Source organism: Tasmannia lanceolata, unplaced genomic scaffold (genome assembly GCF_043159265.1).
Source record: "Tasmannia lanceolata isolate RefF3 unplaced genomic scaffold, GAP_Taslan_0.1 ptg000016l, whole genome shotgun sequence".
Taxonomy (NCBI): domain Eukaryota; kingdom Viridiplantae; phylum Streptophyta; class Magnoliopsida; order Canellales; family Winteraceae; genus Tasmannia; species Tasmannia lanceolata.
The window spans coordinates 1,531,611-1,557,537 of NW_027518693.1; the positions used below are offsets into that span (position 1 = coordinate 1,531,611).

Consider the following 25,927-nt stretch of genomic DNA (forward strand, 5'->3'; position numbering starts at 1 on the left):
GTCTTATTCATAGGATGATCCTAACTCTACTATCCGTCGAGGTTTAAAATGGGCGCCACAGTATGTAAACCTCCATGCATCGAAGGGTTAGGATCATATGTGGAGAACATTTTCAGGGCACACCCTATCTACGTCAGGCCCAGAAGATAAATGGTTTGGATCACCCAAATAATGTGCACCATATAATTATTGGATCTGATCTGTAAATATTAAAGGAACCATAATAGTTATAAGCACAAATCAGATGTATACATGGCATGAGAAGTCACTTTAGACACATGATCTATGGAGTTTTAATCCAGTAAAATAGCAAATAACAGAACAGCTCTATGCAACAGAATGCTAAAATTCATCAACGATTAAATGGTAGGATGAGTTGGTAATCCACCAAAAGTTGTTGTGGTATGTCAAAATGTCAACTCCATGGCATACACAAGCTAGCCAGCACCCATAGTATCACGCCAAAGCTGTAGACCATAAATCTGCAAGAAATTAGTGTCCTCTTCAATATCAATTACAGACAAAATAAAAGGAATGAAAGGGAGCTCCTTATCAATGGTTCGTAAAAGAAACACAGCTAGTACTTACTCAGTGGATGTTTCATTTCTTAACACTTCTGGTGCCATCCATTCTGGCTGCAATTAAATGGAAAACACTTAATTTTGATATTACAATTGAAAAATAACAAAAGAAAGATACCTTCATTAAAGCAAAATTCAGATGTCTTAGACTAATTTTAAAGAAAGATAAGAAATTGCCTTATCCTGAATACATAATATTACTACCTAACAGTGAAATCCTACCTTTGAAAAAGTTGTTCCTAGACTGGAAATTGACTCAATAGACTATAGAAGATTAACCTTTATATGTAAGCGAAAATCTGTAAAATATGTGAATTGTTTAGCAAAACATAATTTGTTTTGGTTTTGAAACAAAAAAGTATCCGATTTTGGATAATTTCTTTGGACCCAACATATTCATATAGAGAAGTTGACCACGTTCTGAGGACCACCTGCACCACTAGACAATCAAATATGACTCAATGTAACTATATGCTTGAGAATAATGAGATTTAACCTTCGACTAGATCTCCCATTATCACATCTGCAACAACCAGCACTATTTACTTTGATCAAGGTGAAACAGAGTAACAGAAATATCACAATAGTCCTATTTCTTTGGAGCCAATATATTCATACATAGAATTGATCACATGAAGAGGATCACTGCACCACAAGATGACCAAAGCATTTCATTATAAAAAAAATTGGTTATATTCTCGAATGTCTACTGATCTAAAAGACAGCAAATCATAAACAGACAACATGAGTTCATAAGAAAAAAAGGCTTTTAAATCTGTAACACTAGCAACCAAATTGCTAACACCACATCAAGCAACTGAAGCAGCACATTACGAGCAATGATGCAACAGCAAGTGCGGAGTGTTAACGATAAACTCACCGGGAACATTTTCCTCCAACAAATCATAATTTGACAATTCAACAATAGCAAACCGTTCCTACAAGATCAAAAGGGCAAGTCCCATTCTGCATACTTACTGTCAAATCCAATCTGAGTTACAGCATTAAAGACAAGGGCAACAACAACTCTAGCTTTCTTTGTGGAAGAAGAGTCATTAAAGTCTTGGTTTCTTAAACTTCACCAAAATCAAATGGGTGTCATCAACATCTTTTGGAAACACAATATCCATTATTGAAAATTCATTCCATATAACAGTTAAAATCACTGGTAAAAGTTGGATTGGCATATCACCTTCAGTCATCTACGTCAGTACTTGTTCAAGTCGATAAAACTCAAGCAAGATTTGCCCAGTGAGTAGATCCTTTTCAAGTAATCCCACATCTCTAAGGTGCAGATTCATTAACCGAGTAATGAATACTCTAACATGCAGAGTTGAGCAAAATTGAATTTGAGAAATGTACAGTAAGATTGAATTTGAGAAAGGATTAAAATGAATATAGCAACTTGTTCTTCTACAGACATTTTTAATGTGTCTTGTAATAGATCTATTTCTCTAAGACAACAACACAACTTAATAAATACAGGTGGCTCTGTACAGCGGACATATTTACTTCTATTTTTATGACTGGAAGGGACTTGAAACCTTTAACTCCTCGCCCGGGGGGGAGGGTGATGTAGGTAGGATTTGGCCAGTCTAATCCGCACCATCAATAGAGATCATCATGCGCCGTCCAAGCTAACTATGTCGATCGAGGGGTGGAGAAGGAATTGTTCTTGCCTATGGCTATGGTGTTTTGTAAAAGAAAATAGAAAGTCCCCTGTGAAGAGAAACTGTGTTGTGTATGTAGCAGCCCCATGAGCATTAGTGTATCACTTAATAAGGGGTAAGTGAGCACGGCATGGGAGTTTGGTGATGTAGATGAAGGATGGATAGAGGCTGGCCAATTGGTGATTGTTTAAAAAGCCCCTATGGTGCTGGATGATCAATTGGAGAATGAGGGAGTCTTTGCAAGTTGCTGCCACATCACCCGCCAAGTAAGCAAAAGTCCAGCCATATTGTAGCTGCCCATGTGGAGTTTGTTACAACAATCTAGTGCCACATTAGCACTACTTGCATAGCTGTCAAGCCCCGACCCCACTGTGTAAATATTGTCCGGTTTTGGGTCTTCCCACCCTCGCCGGTTTTGTTTTCCAGCAGCTCTAACTGTGCCCGACCCATTCCACAGGGCACGCCCCTTGGAGATACTAAAAACACGTCTACACAGGGAAGAGAGTTCACATATATAGCCCAGGAACTTTCTCTCCCTTTTCGATGTGGGATATTCCAAGAACTACCAAAACAACTTGTAAATAACTACCCCAAGTGAAGTTTCTTGCTAACAAACCTTGCCACATCAGCAAGGTCCAGCTGGCCTTGAGCTGGCTTGCAAGTGGCCCAACTCTAGGATCTTCCTTCACTCCCTATAAATAGAATATAGCAAGAACATTTTTCTGTTGTTTTTTCTTTTCCATACTAATTTTTCTTAGTTTTGATGAATTCCGTTTGCAGGCTGTTGAGGACTGGTCGCAACATAAGAATTTTGCATTAGTTAGGTTGTTTACGTACTCTGCTGGCTCTTAAAGGTTATGTCAAAGTGTGGCCTGTTTTTCTATTGGAAACCCTTAGATCTGTATTTGAAAGTTGCATCGAGAAACAATGCGTGAGTGTTACAGTTCAGATCTTACTGTAACAGAAACAAATTTGTTTCTCTGATGCCTGTTCATCCTTCCTGGACTGAATTCAAGTCTTTATCTTAATATTGCTTGCTAGGAAAAGAACTAGTGTTAATCCATGTAACAACATACAAGCAGTAAGGATTTTAAACTAGTTCAAAATAATCTTCACTCCAGCTCTAACAATTCCATGATCTTTCCTCTCATTGAAATAATGAACTTGTTTTCATTCTGATCTTCATTCCAGTCCTCTCTAACTGGCATTCAATACGATTTTAACATGTGCTATGTTGGCTAACTCACGAGTGTACCTTTAGCTATTATTCCTCCATTTTTTTTTCATTTCAAAACAATCAGATTTTAAAAGTCCAGAAAGGATTACTGTGTAGTAACCGTATCAAAAGAGGCAATTAAAGATCAATGCACTTAAAATTCTAGATCCAAAGTTCAATCACAATTGTGAAAACCTAGAACCTCGGATCATGTAAATTTCGTGATCCTTGTTGTTACGACCCAGAGATCGGTTAATCTTGTCATTTCACTATTCTTGGTTCAAGATTCAAGAGCTTGAACTTCCTGAGTAGAAATAACACTTGAGTTCTGTTAGACTTCATTGAGTTAAATCTCTGTCGCCGATCTTGAATAATTGTATGGAATATTTTTCTACTAATCTTTTATCATTTCTTTTTTCTTCATCGTTATACAGTTTAATTGCAAATTTCTGCTTTCCATCCAGATTTTTTTCTGCCAAACTTGTAATCTCATAATTGGAATTCATGTTAATTTCTTGAATTAGCTCAACTCTCTTCACTTCAAGTTCTGGTTGAACTAGTTCTTTACATACACTATATCAAACAATTTCTGTCCGATTGCACAGTGAACATAACAGAAACTTCAATCTTGACTGTATTTTTTGGGGTTCTAATCCAATTCCTTGAATTCATGAACCCTGTCTTGTAGCCTGTCATTTCCTCTATATCATAATTGTTTGGTTAATTGTAATCCCTTGATAGTGTTCTTGTAATTTTGTGCTAAAATTTCAACTTGCTAACAACCTATCTATTTACAGAAATTTTTCTAATTCCCTGAGGAGTTTTGAGCTCTAACTGTTCACAGGATTCATCAAAATAAACAAGTTTCTGCTCAAATTTATCTACATCAGAATCAATCCACACTAAATCCTCTATTCTATTCACCTATGAGTTTCTCCACTCATATACCTGATAGGTTCAGGGAGGATATGAAGAAATATGACAGAATTCCATGGTCCAAAATCTACAATGTGCATGCGGTTTCAACATAGAACCAGTCCCCCAAATATACCTCCCATGCTGCCCATGTATTTGAGGTCACAATTGCATTTTCTTGTTTTTTCTTTGAGGGAGACTTGAGTCCTAACAGAATTTAACAGTCACCTTATGTCACAGGAAGTTTGGACTTCAAATTTTGGATAGGACTTTCTGACCAATAAGACGGCCTTATTAGAGCAGAAGTTCAGATATGTGCATTTGATTCCAGACTAGTAATTGACCAAATGGTTAAGTCATTTGCGTGGACAGTTGTGACATAATCTGCTTAGTGTAATTGTGGAATTGTTTTCTAAATTGGACTTTTACCAGGACAGCCCTCTCAACTTGAGAATAAAGCAATTGTAGTCATTGTTAAAAGCAAAGAGCTATCAACAACCGAGAGGACAGCTACAATTCAGATTTTGGGTTAACACTTCTTATCGGTACTCATGCATTGGTTAGCCAATGTGGATCGGGCTGACACATCTGGACACAATTTCCAAGCATTACTTGAACAATGCTTCTGCGTGTGAGTACTGAATCAGAGATCAGAGCAAAAAATAAATTTTTGGGTGCCTCATGGGGACATGTGCGTGAAATCGAACTGTTGGGATTGTATAGGGGTGCGACTTGGGTCGGGTCGGGTTGAGTTTTTGCTAAAAATTGAATTGGAATCAACCCAAACTAGACCTGATTTTATCATAAGAGCTGAACCTGAATTCCCAAAATCGACCCGAGTTCACACCTAGTATTGTATAACAGCACGAGGCAATCCACATGTCTTGGTCCCATGCAGAACAAACATCACATGCTTAAGATAAAAGGCCTACAAAGAAAATGAACGATTTAGGGAAGATATCTAAATGATGCTCGATTGATCAATAGCCTAAGATCATCTGATCAAGGTAGTCTCAAATGCATTTGGCCGGACCTGCAGTCGCAGGTCACAGGTCAGATCACCAGATCTGATCACTTACATATATGGCACAAGTGGCAACCCAAAAGGTGAATGCTAGGAAGGAGCTTACAACCAGTGTCATTTAAGCATTTTTTATGACTTAAAAAGAAGACTCCATTGTCACACTAATTTTTTTTCTGAATGTTGTTTGAGTTAATAAAAAGCCGGATGACCAAAGACTCCAAGAATGTCATCAACTTCATGCCATGTTGCCACACTATTGAAGATAGATAACTAATAATTATATACTTAAAAATGAAACAAGTTCTGCTTTTCTACATCCTTGTCGTAGCAAGCAGTGACTCTTGCCTTGTTACCTATAAATCCCAAGAACTATTGATCAAAGACATGAGGGTTGCCACTTTCAAGCAAAGGTTCTAGACTCAATATGATCTGTTGTACTTCTTCTCCTTTGGTCGAAGAGAGAGGGGGGGGGGGAGGGTTGATTCGATTTGAAAGGGATAAGTTAATTTAGGCATTACTGAAACTACAAAACCAACTCTACAAGATCCAAGCTTTTGATCTCCCTTACTAGAGGGCATGACACACTTAGGCCTTGTTTGTTTTGGACTTTGAGAATTAATTTTGAGTTCAAAACAGATTATTGGACTTAAAATTGTATTTGATTTTTAGCCCAATAATCAGATTTGGTCTCAAAATCAATTCTCTTAAAATCCAAAACAAACAGGGAGTTAATGGATTTGATATAGAAAAAAACAATACAGCATCAGAGAGTCTTATCACTTTTCTTATTTAGGATATCATCCTCTCCACTTCAGCTTGAAAAATGTGGCATTAAAAGGATGCAATCTGGCTGGGGATGGCTTGGTCTGTCTCATATTTAGATTGAAATTGTCGGCTTAATTTTCATGGGCATTTACTTATTGAGCCAAAAGGACCTTGAAAACAAAAGCCGATCCTTGAGAAAAAAATGATTTGTTAGCAATAACATAAGCATTTCCTATGCATCAACATCATGCAGACTGCCTATACCTAAATGTAAACAGATGCAATTGTCAAGCTTCTAACAAACATAATATCAAACACGTAAGGGGTTGTGCTTTTAAGCTAAAATCTGCTTCAAAATGGAATACCAAATTTCTTATTACTTTGAACATCCTTTGATGGGTAGAGAACTGGATGCATAATGCAAAAGAACAATAAGAACTAAGAGAGAGTGATACAACAATAATAATAAATTTAATCATAATAACAGAGTTTTTTCATGCTCTATAAGATAAGGATCGTGGAATCCATGTTGTAGTAACTTGGAATGCTATTATCTCTACAATAAATTAAAGGAAACACAAAAGGCATAATACTTCATTAGATAAGAAAGGAAATGAAATGAAATTTACCTCTTACTAAAACTGCAGTTACCATCACTCTGGAAATGGATGAAAAAGAGGTTGGAGGCGTGACATGTCAACTTCGTCCTCCCACTCCAACCCTTGAAACCATGCTTCTTGTCCTTGAATCTCTTCAAGTTTAGGTGCGTTGTTGGGTCTTACCGGAAACCTCTTTACATTCGGGCAATACGATACCCAAATAGATATCAAGGAAGGGAAATGGAGAAATACATTGGACCCTCCTCCTTTATTGCGATGGCAGCAGAGACTTGTAAGCTTTGGGAGTGCAAATAAGAATAAAGTCTCTAATCGAGGGAGCAGAGTCTCTTTATCCACCACACCCAATTCCTCTCCACTTATTATCACCTCTATTTCTTCACACCCATATACATGGAGGCATTCCAATTGTTGGAGGCCACGTGCTATGTTCCACGAGAAGACATCCTTTAACCTGGGGCAGGTTTGGATGGTTATTGTTCGTAGATTTCGGAAGGTTAGAGGTGGCGGCAATGAGGAGAAATTCTGTCTTGTCTTATTCACTTCCTCATCCCAGATTATTTTCTCCAATCTTAAGCAACCTTCAACACAAAGTAGCTCCACTTGTTGAAGGCACTGTGCGAGAACAGGGGAGAATAGACATCGCAAGCTAGGGCAGTCAACCGGGTTAGGTTGTGGAATGTCCCAGTTGATGGTATGGCCCCCTTCCATATACACGACAGTTTGGGCAGATATCCTAATTCCATTTCTTTCAATGCAGAGAGAGGTGATGTAGTAATAGCAGCATGAATCTCTTCTCTCATCCCCTCTTCGTACTCAAATACCTCCTCTAACTCTTCACAATTTTCTACTTCGAGTTTCTCCAAGCTTTTCAATCCTTCAAGCAGATCATATGATAGGATATTTTTTAATTTCCTGCAACTGTCAATGTTGAGCTCTATCAGGTTCCCAAAGAATCTTATAGGAAGCGGGCCGTGACAGATTTTCTCTAACTTCTCCATGCTTCTGAGGTCCAATCGTTGCAATATCCTAAAGGCATTTGGTGGAACCCGATGAGATTCTTCCACCGTATTGATGAAACGTTCCATTTCGTCACAGCTATAGAGATTGAGGTGCTTCACGCCGTTGAAACTGACACCTTCATCATCCAGGAGGTGTACAATATTGGAATCGGAGACGCCATTCAACTCAATTTGTTCGCTTCTTTCTAATAAGAGTCTAACCCACTTTGATAAAGGGTATGAAATTATGCTGATGGATGTAGACTTCTCGTAGTCGTAGTCGCTAGACGAGTACCTTCCTTCCCCACGCAGATGCGGAATTTCTTTAGTTTGTCCCAAGGGCCTGGGACTTCTAGAGATAAACGATTCACGTCTTCAACATGGATGTATAGAACGGTCAAGCGAGCCAAAGATGCCACCTCATCAAAGCTTGCTTTACTTCCATCACCGCTGCTGCCTCTTACCTCCCACTCATTGAAGCTATCTCCCATGTACAGTTCTACTAATTGAGACAAGTTTGAAATGACATTCGGTGCCACCATTGTAAGATAATCACTCCCTGTCAAGTCCAAAACCTTCAGATTGGATAATTGCCCCATTTCTATTGGTAATTCTTTGATCGCAGTTTGTCTGAGGCTAAGTACTTCAAGTTTCTCCAAACCTCCGAGTAGAGATATGTCATCTAAACACTTGCACTCATCTAACCCTAGTGTCTTGAGGGTTTTTTAAGTACCGTAGTGATGGGCGCAATGATGAAATCTTGGTATCACTTAGATCCAAGACGACAAGGGCTTTCATTCCTTCAATGAAATTATTTGGAATTTCTTCCCAACCATTCATTTGTTGTAGCAATAAGGTTGAGAGACGTGGGCAATTCGGCAGCTCAGGGAACATACCAATTGAAGTTTGCACAAGTGAAAGCCTCTTACATTCATCCAAAGTCTCTGGCCACTCTGTCAATTCCACTCCCACTTTAACTAGAAACCCATGCTCTTTTCTTGATGCGATCAATATGGCCACATCTCTAACAACAACGTGCATTTTTACACAACCTTCGGTGTCACCGTCTAACAACAAACAAGAAGCCTTAAGTTTGTCAACCAAGGTATGTATTCTATTCCACGCTTTCTCAAAATTGTTGACACCCTTGAAAACCCTCTCCCCCATCATGTATCTCATCAATAGACCCACTTTAATGTTGTGATCTTAGGGAAAGACGCAACAAAACAAGAAGCATAACTTTGCTTCCTCACTGTCGATGTAGTTGTAACTCAGCTCGAGACGAGAGTACACCTCTTTTTCAACACCCTCTATGTGTTCTTGCAGAAGATTGCTTTAATTCTTCAAGTGCATTAGCCCAAATCGAAGAGCCTTTGCCTTTTAGTGCCCTTGCAACTGTGACAATGGCTAAAGGCAAGCCCTTGCACTCTTTGGCAACTTCCCTTGCCAAACTCTGCAATTCATCAGTTTCAGCAACTTCTGCTTTCTCTTTGAATAGTTTCCATGAATCGTTTTTAGATAAGACTTTGACTTCGATATTTTTCTGGCAATTCATCGTGGAACAGACATCTAATCTCCGTGTTGTCATTATAATTTGGCAGCCCTTTTGTGTACCTCCACAAGGGATTCCGACCTTTGTTAACTCCAATCTATCCCACAAATCGTCCAAGATTATGAGTACCTTCTTTTCTTGCTTTAATCTCTCCAACAGCCGGCCGGCCCGCCCTTCTTCATTATTTTCTTTCAATTCCATGCCTAATTTCTCAGCAAGTTCACCTTGGATCTTTTGCAAGTCTTGGTTTTGGGAAACAGTGACCTTTACAACCTCATCACACAACTTTTTATCTTTAGCTTGCTTTCCCACTTGTTCCACTAGGGTCGTCTTGCCAACACCTCCCATTCCATATACGCCGATGATGTTGATTCTCTCCTCTTTTAATGCCTTGATGATCAGCTTCATAGCTGATTCTGTGGATTCAAAAGGCTCAAATTCTCCTGCTGGGTTAAAGCTTGGACAACGGAGGAGAGGTGATACATGAGTGAAATTCCCTCTTGCTAGTAGGCCATCAACATCAACCATCTTCTTCGTTGCTTCTTTACCAAGAGAATAGCGCGAGCTGAAATTGGGACACCATCCCTTGAAACATCTCTTGTTCTCCATCATCCCCTCATCCAATCTCTTCGTGATTGGCTCAATGTCATCTACTTGTTGTAGCCATAACTGCACTTCACCAGTGATTTCTTCTCCCCTCTTATAAGCAGCGTCCACTAATCGTTGCACAGTGTCTCTCCTCAACCTTAGATTTTCAGCTTTGAGTTTAAGATTTTCAACACTCCTTTTATAGTAAACAAGATAATCAACACAGCTCTTAAGAGGAGCAAATGAAATCTTCACCGCTTCTATGATGAGTGTAGGTAATGTTGACTTTTTATGTGAAAAAAGTCTTTTTGTAATTCAAACTTACAATGGGGTGTTTTTAGTCATTGTATGTATGCTTTTGGGCTTCTCATTCAAATTGCTTGGGCTTCCCTCCAAAAAGCCTAAAGTCATGAGAAAACTTTAGTCCTAGATGGGAAGTGTGAGAGGATGAGAGTGACCATATATATACTTTCACTCTCTTAGCCTTGTGAATGAGCACGAGGTCATGGGGATCCTACGCGCACGGATCTCCCACTTGGGTCCGGTGGGTTTTTGATCTTACCACACACGCGCGCCGCCCGGCCCGGCGCGGCTCGGGCGGCCGCGCGTGTGGACCTAAGGCTTTTCTTTTTCTAATATTTATTTTTCCTTTTAACGGTCAATAATTTATTTATTTTGTTTTAACTCTTTTTTACCGTTTGAGATTCCTTAATCGTGGTTTAGTGACCGTTTGAAAAATGTCTCTCACGCACTAAAAGAGTGCGACGTTTCACCCTAACGTGTCGATTACCTTTCTATATAATCGGTTTTAGAGAAAACAGAAACATATCATTGACGGATTCTTCTTCTGCTCTTTCTCTTCTCTGGTTTTCTCTCTGGTTTTCTGCTCAAGGCTTTTGGCAAATATAAGTGAGTTCTTAGGCATCCGGGCTGCGTGAGTGCACACCCCTGGAACGAGAGTTGTTGTATCATGGAGGCATACGCCGAGACGCCCATCTGCACCGTTGATTCGTCATAGTGGGGGCGATATTTGCCTTAAGGATAGCGAAGATTCTTCGTGCCTCAACTCGATAAGTGATCTAACAATTTCTCTTTTTCTTTACAGATTATTATTGCAGAAAATAGTATTATAGATCTGTGTCTTTAAGTTGTGAGGTTAATTTGTTATAAGGTATTCTCGAATCCTAAATTACAGATTTGCACATCAATTTTCTAACAGGTAAGACACCCATGATGTTGGACAAAACAAGGGATCTCAAAGAGGAAACTAACGGTGGAAGGAATAGCGAGTAGATGAGAAGTCAAAGGAACTGAAGAAATGCCTGTGTACGTGAGTTGTCTTTCTTCTTGCAAGAGATCACATTGAGAGGCAATAATAGAACCTTTGACAGCTGTAAAGAAAGAAGAAAAAGTCTCAAAAGCTATGCTAAATGATGAGTCTATCTCCACCATGCAATTTACAAACATTATGATTATTGCATACTTTCTTTTTCGACTCTTTCATTATATCCTTTTCTTTGCCATAATAGAACCTATGGCAAAGTGGTCTCATCTTTGATTGATCGGAACCCACCATCTAATAGGCCTAAATTTGGATCTCATATGGCAAATAAATCATGATTTTTTAAAGGCCTATCTAGGCTTTCCATTTATCACAATGGGGTCGCTCGATTTGTACAAGCTTTCAACTTAGGTTTTGCCTTAATATAAAAAGATTTTAGGAGTGGAGGTTTTTATATGGTTTAATCCCCTCTAGTCAAGTATTTTTTAAAATGTTCTGTACGGATTACAGTCTAGCATGACCCAAACCGTCCACTTGATGTGCTACAATGTAAATATGGTGTGCCAAAAAAAAATCATTTCCATAGGATGATCCCAGCCCTACGATCATTAGAGGAAATTCATGTTATTAGAACCTCTATAGATAGGTCTAGCCCTATGATCATTAGAGGAACTTCATATCATTAGAACCTCTATAGATAGGTTGGTTGGGATCATCCTATGGAAATGATTTTTTGCGGACAATGTATTTACGTTGCCGCCCATCAAATGGACGGATGGTGCAAGCCGTAAGGTACTTTTTTGAAAAAAAAATGGGAGTGAAATACGGGCTTACCCCATATCATTTCTATTATTTTCAAAAAATGGTATAAGCTCTTTTTTTCTACTAAAAAATGGGAGTGAAATTTGCTTTACGCCCGTGGAAGAAATGCAGTCTAGATAAAAATGGTGATGCTATGGTCCTGAGTTGGAGCCCGCCTAGCTATGGCACTAGGTGGGACCGAGCTTTATGTGGGATGGGACAGGTCTCTAAAGAGCTATTACGCCGTAGACTTGGCAAACGCGACCCGTGTCACCCGACCCACCCGCAAATTTGCGGGCACGGGTCTTAGTTTTAGTGACCCGTCAAAACTAACCCGCGGGTGACCCAAATTTTGGTATAGTTTGGTTTCGGACTTGACTAAAATCTGAAATTTCGGTTCGGCCCAATTTTAAAACCATGGCTATGACACATGCACGAGAAGACAAAGAAGTGAGCATGAATCCCCACGGAATGTCAAAAGCACTATGAAAATGAACGAATAGTCGGTCATCTAACACTTTCAACTTTATTTTATAAACGGAATTCCGTTCTAGAAGTGTTTTCCGAAACGAAAGCTCAACAGAAAAGTCATCTCCACAAATCAGAGTGTTAGGATTGTTTATTCGGGGAGGCATTTTATTTGTGGCACATCCATTGTTAGGCCAATAGGCCAAACCGTTAACACCATTTAATTAAAGCGTTTACTTTCTCAGTCACAACTCCTCCCTCAAGGTTCCTTGGCCCTTTTTTTTCTTCCTTTCAAAGCAACATAAGGTAAAGGGGGTTTTATCTTTTTGCCTCTTGTATTATGGTGGGTTAGAGGCAAGGTTTTGTGTCATCTTTTAACTTTTGTTCTCATTTAATAAAATTTAAGTTGCCACACCACACCACACCCACGAGTTCCCAAGTAAATTCCAGCTTAAAAAACCATGACAATTATTTCATGATTTTTTTCTTGTAAAATTATTTTTACCAAGTTTTGGCTAACCCCTTTTGTTAGGACTTAGGAGAGGGAATGCTAAAGTGTAGGGTGTCCTTGCAAAAATCAGCCTCAAGGAAGCCACCATTGGATTGAATCAGCAAACATTAGCAAATGCATTTAATATTCTTTGACTTTTACACTTTTTTTTTCAATGCTTTATAAATGAAGAGAGGTGATTTGGATCCAATGGCAGGTGAAATTTGAAAGTGTGCCTTCAATTTTGCACTTTCCTTTGTCACTGATGTTAATTCAGGTAAAACTTTCTATCGTGGTTGGTTTAAAAGTGAAATAGTTTTTACCCCTACTTGGATTGCAAGAAAAGTATCTCTGACCAAAAATTTTCTTGGGATTTTTTTTTCTTTCATCAATAGAGAATTGAAACGAATCAATAGAGAATTGAAACGATTATGGTTAATCTAGAAGGATGTTATAAAAAATTGTAGGTACCACTAAATGATGGCCTAATCATAGGCTGCCACTTGTCCAAGGATAATTAAGTAATCCAATCCTATTTGGAAGGTTCTAGGCCAAATCCTTGCCCAACCACAAATTGACACATGTCCAAGGGTATTAGGGTAATCTCATTCCTAATGCTCCCGAAGCCTCTAACTATAAATAGACTTTTAAGGCTTAAATCGACAAAAGCTATGAGTGAGGATCACTCTTTCGTAATAAACATTCTCTTCTATTTTATTTTAATAAAGATTTAGTTAAAAATTATTTGATAAACGTATGATATAGACAGCCGCAAGGTAAACGAGGAAACGTGTTTCAATCTATACCGATAGTCATAATGATTATCTATGTTTGTAATCAAGGAAAATGATATGGAGACCGAGAGTACCACCTAGCAGGGGACCTGCAATGAAAATGTGCCATGTGTTAAAAAAGATTTACTTTTTTATGATTTTCCGTAGGCCACATTTGGATACCTCATGGTTTTGTATTTGGATTTGGATTTGAGTTTTGGATACAAAATAAAACGTCAAAGAGCAACGAGGGTGAAGGCAATTGCCATAGATATTGATTTCCAAATAATTTCTTTTCACAGTTGTAGCTGATTTGGAAATCTAAGGATCTAATCCAGTTCAAAATCTTAACTGCAAATGTGAGAAATCCAAATCTTGTGGGTATCCAGACATGGCCTTAATTTCCCTATATTTAAGGGAAATCCCATGTCACTTGTGATGCTATGGCGTCAATCAATTTGTACGGTCCCTTTTTAGAGTCAGGCTTAAGGAGAAATTATATCGTGTCTTGCACTAGCGGGGCATCTGCCCTTGATATTGGATCCAACAACAGCCCCTTAAAAAAGTTGAAAAAAGTGGGCTGCTGTTAGATCAAATATCAAGGGTGGATGCCCCGCCGTGGGCAATGGGGCACCTTATAAAATCTCGGGTTTATGAATTTCAGGTTTACCCGTAAAAGAAGTGACCCAACCTGACCTGAGGTAAATTCTTAGGTTGCTTGAAAACCGACCGGTCTGACCCAAGTTGCGGCCTACATGGTTAGATGATCCAAACCATTCATTTAACTGGTCTCAACGTAAATATGCCGTGCCCTGAAAATCATCCTCATAGAATGATCCTAACACTCCTAACTAACTGTTGAGGGATGACAGTCTATGGAAACCACTTCATATCAAAGGGTTAGGATCATCCTTTGGAGATGATGTTTGAAACAGTATATTTAATAGTTTGGATAATCCACTGCTCACTAAATTTTTCTGGTTAAGAATTGTATAAAAATGAGGTCACCCTTTACTTGGGTTTTTATCATAGATTAGATGTTGTTTACAAAGGTGCATACCACAGGCACCTTAGACTCTTTTCATCACTATTGCGCTTCTTTGCTACAAAAATGCATAACAACCAAACATCTCAACCTCGGCAAACTCCTTCACTCCCTCCTCTTCAAAACCTCTCTAAATCTCGACATTTTCCTAGCAAATCGACTTATAGACATGTACGCCGAGTGCAGCTCCATTGAAAGTGCCCACATAGCCTTTTGCGATCTACCCACTAAAAACACCCACTCATGGAACACAATCATCTCAGTCTTTGCTACAATCGGACTCTTCCAAGACGCCCACAAACTGTTCGACAAAATGTCCAAACCAAATCTCGTTAGCTATAATTCGATGATTTCGGGATTAACCCGTCACGGGCATCACCAAGAAGCGATCAGTGTCTTTCGTAAGATGCAAAAACAATCTGAAAATCCTCTCATCGACAAGTTCACGCTTGTCAGCATTTCGAGTGCTTGTGCCGGCCTTACGGCAGCCAAATTGCTAAGGCAAGTCCATGGTGTGGTCATTGCAACTGGTTTGGAACTAAACCTTATAATGTGTAATGCGTTGGTGGATTCATACGGGAAGTGCGGTGATGCAGACTCCTCGCGCAGAGTTTTTGATCAAATGCTTGTGAGGGACGTTGTGTTGTGGACCTCGTTGGTAGTTGCTTATATGCAGGCTTGCAGATTAGAAGAAGCTTGTTGGGTGTTTGATCAAATGCCTTTTCGAAATTCTGTCTCTTGGACAGCTTTGGTATCTAGGTACGCGCAAAATGGACATGAAGAGAAAGGTAGCTGGAGGAAAAATGGGGGATCATCATCTTATCATAAGGATGAGGTTCTTCAGGAGTACGTGGCTCACAAACAGAGGACCATCTCAAAAAAAAACACTGAATCGAAGGTGGGCGCTTCTGAGAAAGAGACGGATTTGGCTCAGCCCGGTCAGACAATAGGATCACTGAATCCGCATGGAAATCTGCCCTCTTTGGACAAAGAAATGGATAGAGAGGGATCTCTGAATGTTTTGATGAGGGTGGATCCTAACAAATCACAGGTTGGGGAGGAGGCTCTTATGACATTGAAAATTCCTGGGGAGAAACTCAAAACAGATGAAGGTGTGTTGTCGTCTCCTACTCGATTACCACTCTGTTTCTCGGGTGTGGTGGGCGACGAGATCTGTGGAGATGATGGTACGGAAAAGCACCTTGCTGGTCTATCATCATGTCCTACGGAAAGTGTGGACAAGGGGAACCCAATGGAGATCAGGGGGGATAATTGTGGGGGGTCGCTGAATGAAACCATGTTGGGTGGCGATACGAATCACTTCCCCTTGATTCCGGTTGATGAAGCGGGGACAGAGAAGGTTTCTCAGGAGTCCTCGGCGGGTGTGGACTCTATGGAAATTGAGATACTAAACAAAATCACTGATTGCTTAAAGGATGTGGAGGACGGGGTCTCATCTGAGTCAGCGAGCAATACGGACAATGTTGATGCCCTGCTGAACATGGGTCGTGATTTTGGAATCCTGTTTGAAGAGAATGTTTCCAAGATTAAGGAGATGGCAGAGGCGATTGATAATCGGGAAGGAAAGAATAAAGCATCTGCCATGAAAGAGGGTCGAGGATCGAGGGAACTAAGGCGCCTTCAATAAGGGCTTTGGGGTGAGGGTGCTGGAATTTCTTGACGTTACAAATGAAGGTTATTTTCTGGAACATAAGAGGGCTGGGTTCGGATAGAAAGAAACTGGCCATCAAAGATCTCTGCCTTGTTAGAAAACCGGACATTATAGCAATTATTGAATCCAAAATTGAAGGGGTCACTGAACAGCTGATTGATGATATCTGGGGAAGATCAAACCGAAGGTGGGAGGCGAAGGATTCCAGGGGATCGTCTGGAGGAATAATCATAATATGGAGGGACAATATTTTCGATAGATTGGATTCTGTTATCAATGAACATTCCATTTCGATCAGGTTCAGATGCAGGGCAAGGGGGTGTCAATGGCTGATGACCACGGTTTACGGTCCATCTAGGGCAAGAGAAAGGAGGCTCCTTTGGCCGGAACTTATGAGTATCCGGGAGCAGTGGCAGGGGGCATGGCTCATTGGCGGGGATTTTAATACGGTCAGATTCCCTTCGGAGAAAAGCAGGGGAGGCTCGATTACAACCAGTATGAGGCGGCTCTCAAACTTCATTCAAGAAAGCGAGCTGGTGGATCTTCCTCTCGAAGGTGCAAAGTTCACATGGACTAACAACCAGGAGTCGCTGGTATTAAGCAGATTGGACAGGATTTTGATATCTAAGGAATGGGATGAGGAGTTCCCACGGATCTGTCAGCGAGCTCTTCCAAGGCCCATATCAGATCACAATCCTGTGATGATTTTATTGACGGAGTTTAATGGCAGACCGAAACCTTTTCGTTTTGACATGGGCTTATGTGATGTGGAGGCTGTCAATTCCAAAATCCCGGAATGGTGGAACGCTGTACAGGAGGGAGGTTGGAAAGGTATTGGTGTTTGTCAAAGATTAAAAGTTCTCAAGACACAGATTAAAGAGTGGGCGAAACATGCTAGGGAGGAAAGAGACTTCAGGAAGGGAGAGGTGTTGTCTAAAGTGGGCCACCTGGAATATAAGGAGTCTGAAGCAATCTTGGATGAGGAGGACAGACAGGCTCGTGTGGAGTTGATGGCTGAGTATGAGGAGATCATTCGCAGGGAGGAGATTAGTTGGAGGCAGAAATCTAGAGTCACCTGGCTTAAGGAAGGGGATAAGAACACCAAGTTCTTTCACCGGATGGCCTCTTTGCGGAGGAGGGTTAATGCAATTAACTGTATATCAGTGAACGGAAGCCTACTGGAGGAGGAGGAGGCCATTCGAAGCCACATAGTGAACTACTACCAAAATCTGTACTCCTCACAGGTTAGTTGGCGCCCTAAGCTAGCAGGTCTTAATTTTCAAAGGATATCTGGGGATCGGGGGAGATGGCTGGAAAGACCTTTTTCTGCTGACGAGATTGAAGCGGCGTTGAAATCCATGAGGAAAGACAAAGCGCCAGGACCTGATGGCTTCCCTATGGCTTTTTATGAGCGACATTGGGAAACTTTCAAAACGGAAATCCTGGCATTCTTCACTGAGTTCCATGAAAGAGGGATTTTGAACCGTGCCATCAACACAACCTTTATTTCACTTATCCCGAAAATTGATGGAGCCGTAGAGATTAAAGATTACCGACCAATCAGTTTGGTGCATGGGGTCTACAAAATCCTTGCAAAAGTGTTGGCTGGAAGGCTTAAACTGGTGATGGGAGAGATTATATCAAGATTCCAAGGGGCCTTTGTGACTAAGAGGCAAATGTTGGATGGTGTACTTATAGCTAATGAAATCCTTGATTCAACGAAGCGCGATGGAGGCAGCGGGCTTATCTTTAAGGTGGATATTGAAAAGGCGTACGACCATGTGGACTGGGGCGTTCTTGATTATATCATGGAGTGTATGGGGTTCGGTTCAAAATGGAGGCAATGGATGTCTGCTTGCATATCTTCGGCCACCTTCTCCTTACTTATCAACGGATCGCCGGAAGGTTTTTTCAATTCATCTAGGGGCATTCGACAAGGGGATCCACTCTCGCCATATTTGTTTATCATTGTGGCTGAAGTTCTGAATAGCCTGTTTGCAATGGCTGTTGAAAAGAGGTATGTGGAGGGGCTAAAAGTGGCTGAGAACTCACCGGGTGTATCTCATCTGCAATTTGCGGATGACACGTTGGTCTTCATCCGGAATAACGCAATGCAGGTCTCCAATATAAAACTTATATTCAGATGGTTTGAGATCTGTACAGGCTTGAAAATTAACATGTACAAGAGTACATTAGCTGGGTTGTGCGGCTTCTTCACTACCAATTTCCCATCTGGGGCTGCCGTTGGGATCCGGAATCTCGACAAAATCACAGTGGGATCCGGTGGTGGTGAGGATCGAAAAGAAACTAGCATTGTGGAAGAGGAAATATCTGTCGTTTGGCGGGAGGATTACTTTGATTAAGGCTGCTTTGGCAAACATACCGGTTTACTATATGTCGTTATTCAAGATTCCGGCTTCAATTGCAGCAAAATCGAGAAAATGCAAAGGGATTTCTTGTGGGAAGGTGTGGAAAGCGACAAGAAACTCAAACATCTTCTCAATTGGGATACAGGTTGCAGATCAAAGCGTAACGGTGGACTTGGGATTGGGAAGCTGCGATTAAGAAATAAATCACTGTTGGGAAAATGGCTGTGGCGTTTCGGATCGGAAAAAGATGCGTTGTGGCGGAATATCATAGGGAGCAAGTACGGTAAGGGATGGGGGGACTGGATATGTAGGGATCCATCGCGCGGCAAAGGATCGGGGGTCTGGAAATCAATTTGTTCTGTGAAAAACCAATTTCTGCCTCTCATTCGGTTCAAGGTGGGTCAGGGCGCGAATGTTCGATTCTGGCAAGATCTCTGGATTGGGACACAAAAGCTCATGGATAGATTCCCGGACCTATTCAGGTTGGCCCTTAACAACCTTGCATCTGTGCAAGACAACTTCCATAGAAGGGCAGGGACTGATAGCTTGGTGTGGGATGTTAAGCTACGGAGAAATCTGAAAGATGAGGAGATCAATAATTACACCTTCCTCCTCCAATTATTGGAGGGCTGTTACATATCCTGGAATTCTGAGGATTCAATTGTCTGGCAGCCAGAAGCGGAAGGTGAGTTCACGGTTCGTTCATTCCTACAACAAATGAACAATGAGGTAGGGGCTGAATCTCAGTATAACACCTTTTGACAGCAATCAATTCCGCCTAGGATATTGGCTTTCGCCTGGTCGGTCACCCATAGGTGTCTCAATACATGTGACCGGTTGAAAAGACGTTCCTTTCATCTCGCTAGTAGATGTGTCTTATGCGGTATGGAGGAGTCGTCTCTCGATCATATCTTCATTCACTGCTCTTTCTCAACCAGATTATGGAATGCTATTTTCCAGGCTTTTGGAGTTCAATGGGTTTTGCAGGCGCGAATATCCGATGTATTGCTTAATTGGGGAGGGGCCTTCCAACATTGCATAGGTGAAGCATTGTGGAAACCTCTTCCGATGGCCATTACTTGGTACATTTGGAAGGAACGGAACAACCGCATCTTCAATGACAAGGCGAGGCATTGGAGGCTCATTACTCTGGAAATCAGATTAGCCCTTATCTCCTGGGCAAAGGCGAACAGAAGCATTCCATACTCTACTGGTCTGGCATTGCAAAACTGGCATGTGATGGCACACGAAAGGCTACCTCGGAGGGAGATAACACCGATATGGGTTGCACCGGGGGAGGGATGGCTAGAACTTAATTTTGACGGCAGTTCCCAAGGCAACCCTGGACCTGCTGGTTTTGGGGGTTTGATTCGCGATTCATCTGGGAGAACTATAATGTCATATTCCGGACCCGCAGGGATTTGCGACTCGAACGAAGCCGAGGCTAGGGGTCTGCTTTTCAGACTCAGATGGTACTTCTCTCATAACTTTGGGCCTTTAATGGTGGAGGGGGATTCCTCTAATGCCTTAGCATGGGCGACCAATAACGGTGGAGGGCCATGGAGATTACATAATATCCTTGATGAAATCCGGGACCTTGTAAGGGCCATTCGCCCCACTCTCACACATCGTAGGAGAACTGCCAACTCCTCGGCAGACACGCTGGCAAAAGAGGGTGTCATCTTAATGTCTGTCATTGTAATATTTTCAGAGGCTATGACCCTGCATTGATCTGCTGTATAGTTTAAAACACCTTTATACTGGGACATCTTGTCCCCTCTCTTCTTTTTAATAATATTTCTGCTATCTTTCAAAAAAAAAAAATGGACATGAAGAGAAGGCAATAGATGTGTTTAACCAAATGCATGGAGAAGGAATCCCACCAAGTGTTTTAACATTTGTCAGTGTTCTTAGTGCTTGCGCAAATCTACCTCTTATCGAACGTGGAAAACAACTCCATGGACACATTTTGAGAAGTCCTGGTGGATGGGATTTTGATAATGTATTTATGCACAATGCTTTGATTGATATGTATGCCAAATGTGGAGACATGAATTCGGCTACAGCATTGTTTGAGGGAATGCGAGAAAGAGACATTGTCTCTTGGAATTCACTAGTAACCGGATTTGCTCAAAATGGACGTGGGAAAGAGTCGATCTTAATTTTCGAGAGAATGATCGAATCGGGTGTTATACCAAATCATGTAACGTTTCTTGGGGTGCTAACCGCTTGTAGTCATGCGGGTCTTGTGTCTGAGGGACGCCAGTTCTTAGATTCAATGGAGAGGAAATACGGGGTATGTCCAGGGTCGGAGCATTATGGATTCCTAATTGATGTTCTCGGGCGAAAAAATCGACTCGAGGAAGCAATGGAGTTGATAGAGAGTGCGCCCGGAGGGTCTGATAATGTTGGAATGTGGGGCTCACTTTTGGGTGCCTGTAGGATCCATGGAAACTTGGATCTTGCTAGGAAGGTTGCTGAATTGTTGTTTGATTTGGAGCCTTGGAATGCTGCAAGATATGTTATGTTGTCGAACATTTATGCTTCGGCAGGTAGATGGGACGATGTCCGGCGGGTAAGGGGGCTTATGAAGGAGAGAGGTTTAAGAAAAGAACCAGCTATTAGTTGGATTGAGGTAAGGACTGAAAGGTATGGGTTTGTAGCTGAAGACAAGTCACATGACTATACAGAAGAGATATATGAATTGCTAGCCAACTTGGTTGATCCTATGAAAGATGTAGGATATCTGTCAACCCAAAGACAATTTTCAATTTCTGATGATGAGGATGGACTGTTTTGATCAAAGTAAGGTGATTGTTCCATATGAAGCTGAGATTAGGGGCATTCTTTTCAACTGTACATTGTAATTTAAAGAAATATCTAATCTATATGTATCAAACATTCTGAATTTTAAAGAAATATCTAATCTTATATAGCTCTGGTTTATGTGCTTACTGGAAATTCTGAGCCAGGCGAGTGTGTATAACCTGCTGTAAGACATGCTGGAATGGTAGTAGCCCTTTTTTAGCTTTTGATGGCCAGCCAAGAAATCCTTACAAGAAGCCCCTTTTTAGAGAGAGAGGTAGACAAAAAGCCAAAATTGTTTTGACAAGATAGATCAAAATCTCATAAACGATGCCATATCGGCCTTTATTTCCCTACAGGAGATGATTTAGAAGCCAAATGACAAACAAAGCACCACCAATCTTCTACAGAAAAAGAAGCTTAAGATACAACCAATGACGCATTGATTACAGACACTATACAGTCGCAGAAATGAAAAGAGCACTTAAGAAATGGGAAAACACTTTGAAATGTTTTCCTAACTATAAAATAACGATGTTGTCCACAAATAACCCCCAAAATGATACATTTCACTATGTAACCCTCCACTTATATAGTTTCTGCTTTAATTGAACAAAAACAATCCAATATCTTTTCTAACTTAAAAAAATCGCATGTAAAACTTTAACCCTTCTACAAGGAACCTCATGCACTGCAAATATACAATGCATGTTTTAAGAGATTAAAAAATGATTTTGTATTGAGGAAACTTTGAATGCTCGTCTTTGAAGGGGATTAGAGCTCTTTAGATTGGGTAACTAAGTCAGAAATGGACAGTTTCAAATTTCAGTGAAATCTACATATTTACAGATAGAAATGGGTGATATCTATAAAAACCAAACAGACCACATTATCTACTTGAGTAAAGTAACACATGAAACATGGCTTAACTCCAAGATTGTTTGACTAAACTTTGAAGAGACTTCCCATAATTAGCATTGTTTCTGCACCCAACTACTCCCAAGACGTCTCCAACACCAACTACATCCGAAATCCATTTGCAAATACAAACTAGTCCAAAATGTGCATTCCCATACATTGTTTTAACCTTGACCATCCAGACCAACATAATGTTTAGTTCATCCTACAATTCTTTCATAAAAACATAACACAAGTAAGAAAATAACGCTAGACTTGAGCATTGAATCCAAAAACACCCGAAAAACCAACTGTGATGTCTTTTGTTTTCCTACTCCATTAAGTTGGCAAAGAAGATACCAAAATGTTGAGCATTTACCATCTGTAAATTCGAACAAAAAGTGTCGCCAACCTCCCGAAAAAAAGGGTTAACAACATTGCCACTGGGAGCCCTACGATGAGATATTGTCCCCTGAAATGGGTGATTATTTTCTTCCGTTGCCAAGATTTTGTCATGGGAAAAGACCTTCCAATGTCCATTGCGAACTCCTTCGGAATAAACTGCAACACAAAAACCCGAGTGATAAACAATATCTCACATGAATGCATGCATTAAACACTTTCAAGTTAACTCGACTCGGACTACTTCCAGGTTGAGCTGAGTCTCTAGTTTTTGAACAATAACTTTGAGCATTTTCTAAAAATAAATGTCGCATTGGACCCATACCAGATCAAGTTTCATTATGAAAGCTAAACCCAAATTATCTAAAAAAGATCCGAGATTCACCCTGGTCCAGACTCCTTGGAAATACACGACAATTTCAATGCAAACATTCATGTAGTTCCCGTCAAAGAGAAGAGAAAAGTTTAAAAGACTAACCATGAAGGGGAATAATGCTACCAGAAATCTTGACATAAAATCATAGAAAATCCTGAGCACCCATATGTTTTTACTGTAATCTGGACCCTTCATTACAGAGGCCATATTCTCCAGATGACACATTCAATTAAAATATTAACAGATTAAACATAGTGATTTTTCAAATGGCTTCAGCTTGAAATGATGTGGATGGTGCCAAGAAAAGTTTCTTTCCTACTTAGAGCTTTTCTAAAGTCAAATTACCGGTTACAGAAAAAGTCACAACCCTTTGAAACATGCACATGTCTCTCATGCTTCCTTTCTCTTTGTTTTTCCATCTCTTTCTCATAACGTTTCTCACATGTAGTTTTGTCAAATACAGCAAAAACCATATACCCTTGGTATTGAACACTAAAATCTCCCCAGAACAATTGTCATGGTCTGTAGAGATTTTGGTGTTCCGATACCAAGGAAAGATGACGATCTGCTGCAAAGTAGATGGTTGTGGGGAAAAGCTCTTGATTGGATTGACAAATGCACTAAATTCCAAGTGGGACATGGATGAAGGCTTGAGGAGCTCAGAAAATCAATGTCAAACTCTGAAAAAAACATTATCATTGCAAGAGAGGCAAGGCCTTTTCAAAAGGTCCTGAAATGTTGCACAAAGCAGGATAAGAGCCAGAGGTACAATACTTTTTTGAAGGTTCTGAAATGTTTCACAAAACAGGAAAAGAGACAGCAGTATGATACGATAAGATTGGCTTTATTATGGCTCTGAATGGTTGTACAAAAACAGGAAAAGGCATCTACTCCAAAGAATTCATGAAAAGTGATATTTCACCAAATAGGAAAATCCTTAGAGATACAGGTCAGAACGTATACTTACAGAAATATTTGAAATTCAAGGTGGGATTAAAGAAAAAGGAAAGTAGTATAATGTTGATCATGCTGACTCCTTGACAAAGGGAAGAGCTTCCAAAGCTCAAGAGGTAGAGGAAAAGTTAGGGGAAACCCCACCAAACGAAGACAGGGAAGACAAGAAAACAAAATAGAAAAAAAGAAAAACAGAAATGGTGCTCATTACTCTCAAAGCTGGAATTTATTGCACCATGTGAAGAAAGACAAGCAGCACTGGGCCCGTTTGGATACCTCATGCTCTGTATTTGGATTTGGAATTAAGTTTTGACTGCAAAATGAATAGATCCGGCAGCTGATGTTGAGAGAGAGAGAGAGAGAGAGAGAGAGAGAGAGAGAGAGAGAAGGGGGTACTTCCTAGTGGAGGGGAGAGGTTGAGGAGCAAAGAGGGTGAAGGAAACTGCCACATCTGTGGATTTCCAATTTCTTATTTCCACAGCAAACTTAGAAATCTGATTTTTTTCACTGTCAGATGGTGAATTAGAAATCCAAGAATTTGATCCCATCCAAATTACAATGCTAAAAGGGCTGCAAATGTCAGAAATCCAAATCAAAATCCTCTCGGCATTCAAACGGGCCCTTAATAGTTGTGAAAAGGACGATCTAGGGTTGGCCGGTTAGGTGGAAATCCAAAATAAACAGAAAAAAAATAAAAAATAAAATCAAACAAGCACATACTATAAGACGAATATTTATGTGGATCAATGGTGCCTATGTCTATGGGCGAAAGTGATCAAAGAGTTATCTATGCAATAATTATAAACTTATCTACAACCAAGACCGCCTATACCTAAATGTAAACAGATGCAACTGTCAAGCTTCTAACAAACATAATATCAAACACATAAGGGGTGGTGCTTTAAAGCTAAAATCTGCTTCAAAATGGAATACCAAATTTCTTATTACTTAAGCATCCTTTAATGGGTAGAGAAGTGGATGCATAATGCAAAAGAACAATAAGAACTAAGAGATAATGATACAACAAGAATAATAAATATAATCATAATTACGGAGCTTTTTCATTCTCTAAAAGATGAGGATTGTGGCAGTATTGGAACACTATTAGATCTACAACAAATTAAAGGAAACACAAAAGGCATAACACAACATTAGATACGAAATGAAATGAAACTTACCTCATAGCCATGGCTGAAAAAGAGGTTGGAGGCGTGACATGTCGCCTTCGTCCTCCCACTCCAACCCTTCAAACCATGCTTTTCTTCCACGAATCATTTCAAGTTTAGGTGCATTCTGGGGTCTTACCGGAAACCTCTTTAAATTCGGGCATCCCAATACCCTAATAAAAATCAAGGAAGGAAGATCGAGAAATACATGGGACCCTCCTCCTCCTTTATTGAGATGGCAGCAGAGACTTGTAAGCTTTGGGAGTTTGTCTAAGTGTATAATCTCTAATCGAGGGAGCAGAGTCTCTTTATCCACCACACCCAATTCCTGCTCCTCTTCCTCTCCACTTATTATCACCTCTATTTCTTCACACTTCTCTACATGGAGGTATTCCAATTGTCGGAGGCCTCGTGCTATGTTCCACGAGAAGACATCCTTTAACCTGGGGCAGTTTGTGATGGCTATTGTTCGTAGATTTTGGAAGGTTAGAGGTGGCG

General features: G+C 40.4%; 2 protein-coding genes across 3 annotated transcripts; one reads left to right on the forward strand and one right to left on the reverse strand.

Moving 5' to 3' along the window:
* Positions 1-207: 207 nt before the first annotated feature.
* LOC143848564 (serine/threonine-protein kinase EDR1-like) lies at positions 208-25,927 on the reverse strand. Of its 2 annotated transcripts, XM_077357521.1 has the most exons (4): positions 24,277-24,924; positions 22,911-23,092; positions 589-635; positions 208-482 (listed from the first exon to the last, which is right to left on the reverse strand). In XM_077357521.1, exons 1-4 carry the CDS (start codon positions 24,335-24,337, stop codon positions 416-418), a joined length of 357 nt encoding a protein of 118 aa, XP_077213636.1. In that variant the 5' UTR covers positions 24,338-24,924; the 3' UTR covers positions 208-415. The 2 variants fall into 2 exon arrangements, 1 of the variants encoding a protein (XP_077213636.1); XR_013235414.1 differs by lacking the exons at positions 208-482; positions 589-635; positions 24,277-24,924 and adding an exon at positions 25,442-25,927 and having other exon boundaries at positions 22,583-23,092.
* Positions 14,999-16,436, forward strand: LOC143848864 (uncharacterized). The gene has a single exon (XM_077357924.1). It carries the CDS (start codon positions 15,102-15,104, stop codon positions 16,434-16,436), a length of 1,335 nt encoding a protein of 444 aa, XP_077214039.1. The 5' UTR covers positions 14,999-15,101.

Bases quoted from the DNA above. Each gene is read 5' to 3' on its own strand.
- LOC143848864 (XM_077357924.1), top strand. From the start codon at position 15,102: ATGTCCAAACCAAATCTCGTTAGCTATAATTCGATGATTTCGGGATTA.
- LOC143848564 (XM_077357521.1), bottom strand. From the start codon at position 24,337: ATGATCAACATTATACTACTTTCCTTTTTCTTTAATCCCACCTTGAAT. The intron at 636-22,910 runs GTAAATGCTCAA...ATTTAATTGCAG, and splicing joins TTTGTTCGAATTTACAGATG to CCAGAATGGATGGCACCAGA. The intron at 483-588 runs GTAAGTACTAGC...AATTTCTTGCAG, and splicing joins AGAAATGAAACATCCACTGA to ATTTATGGTCTACAGCTTTG.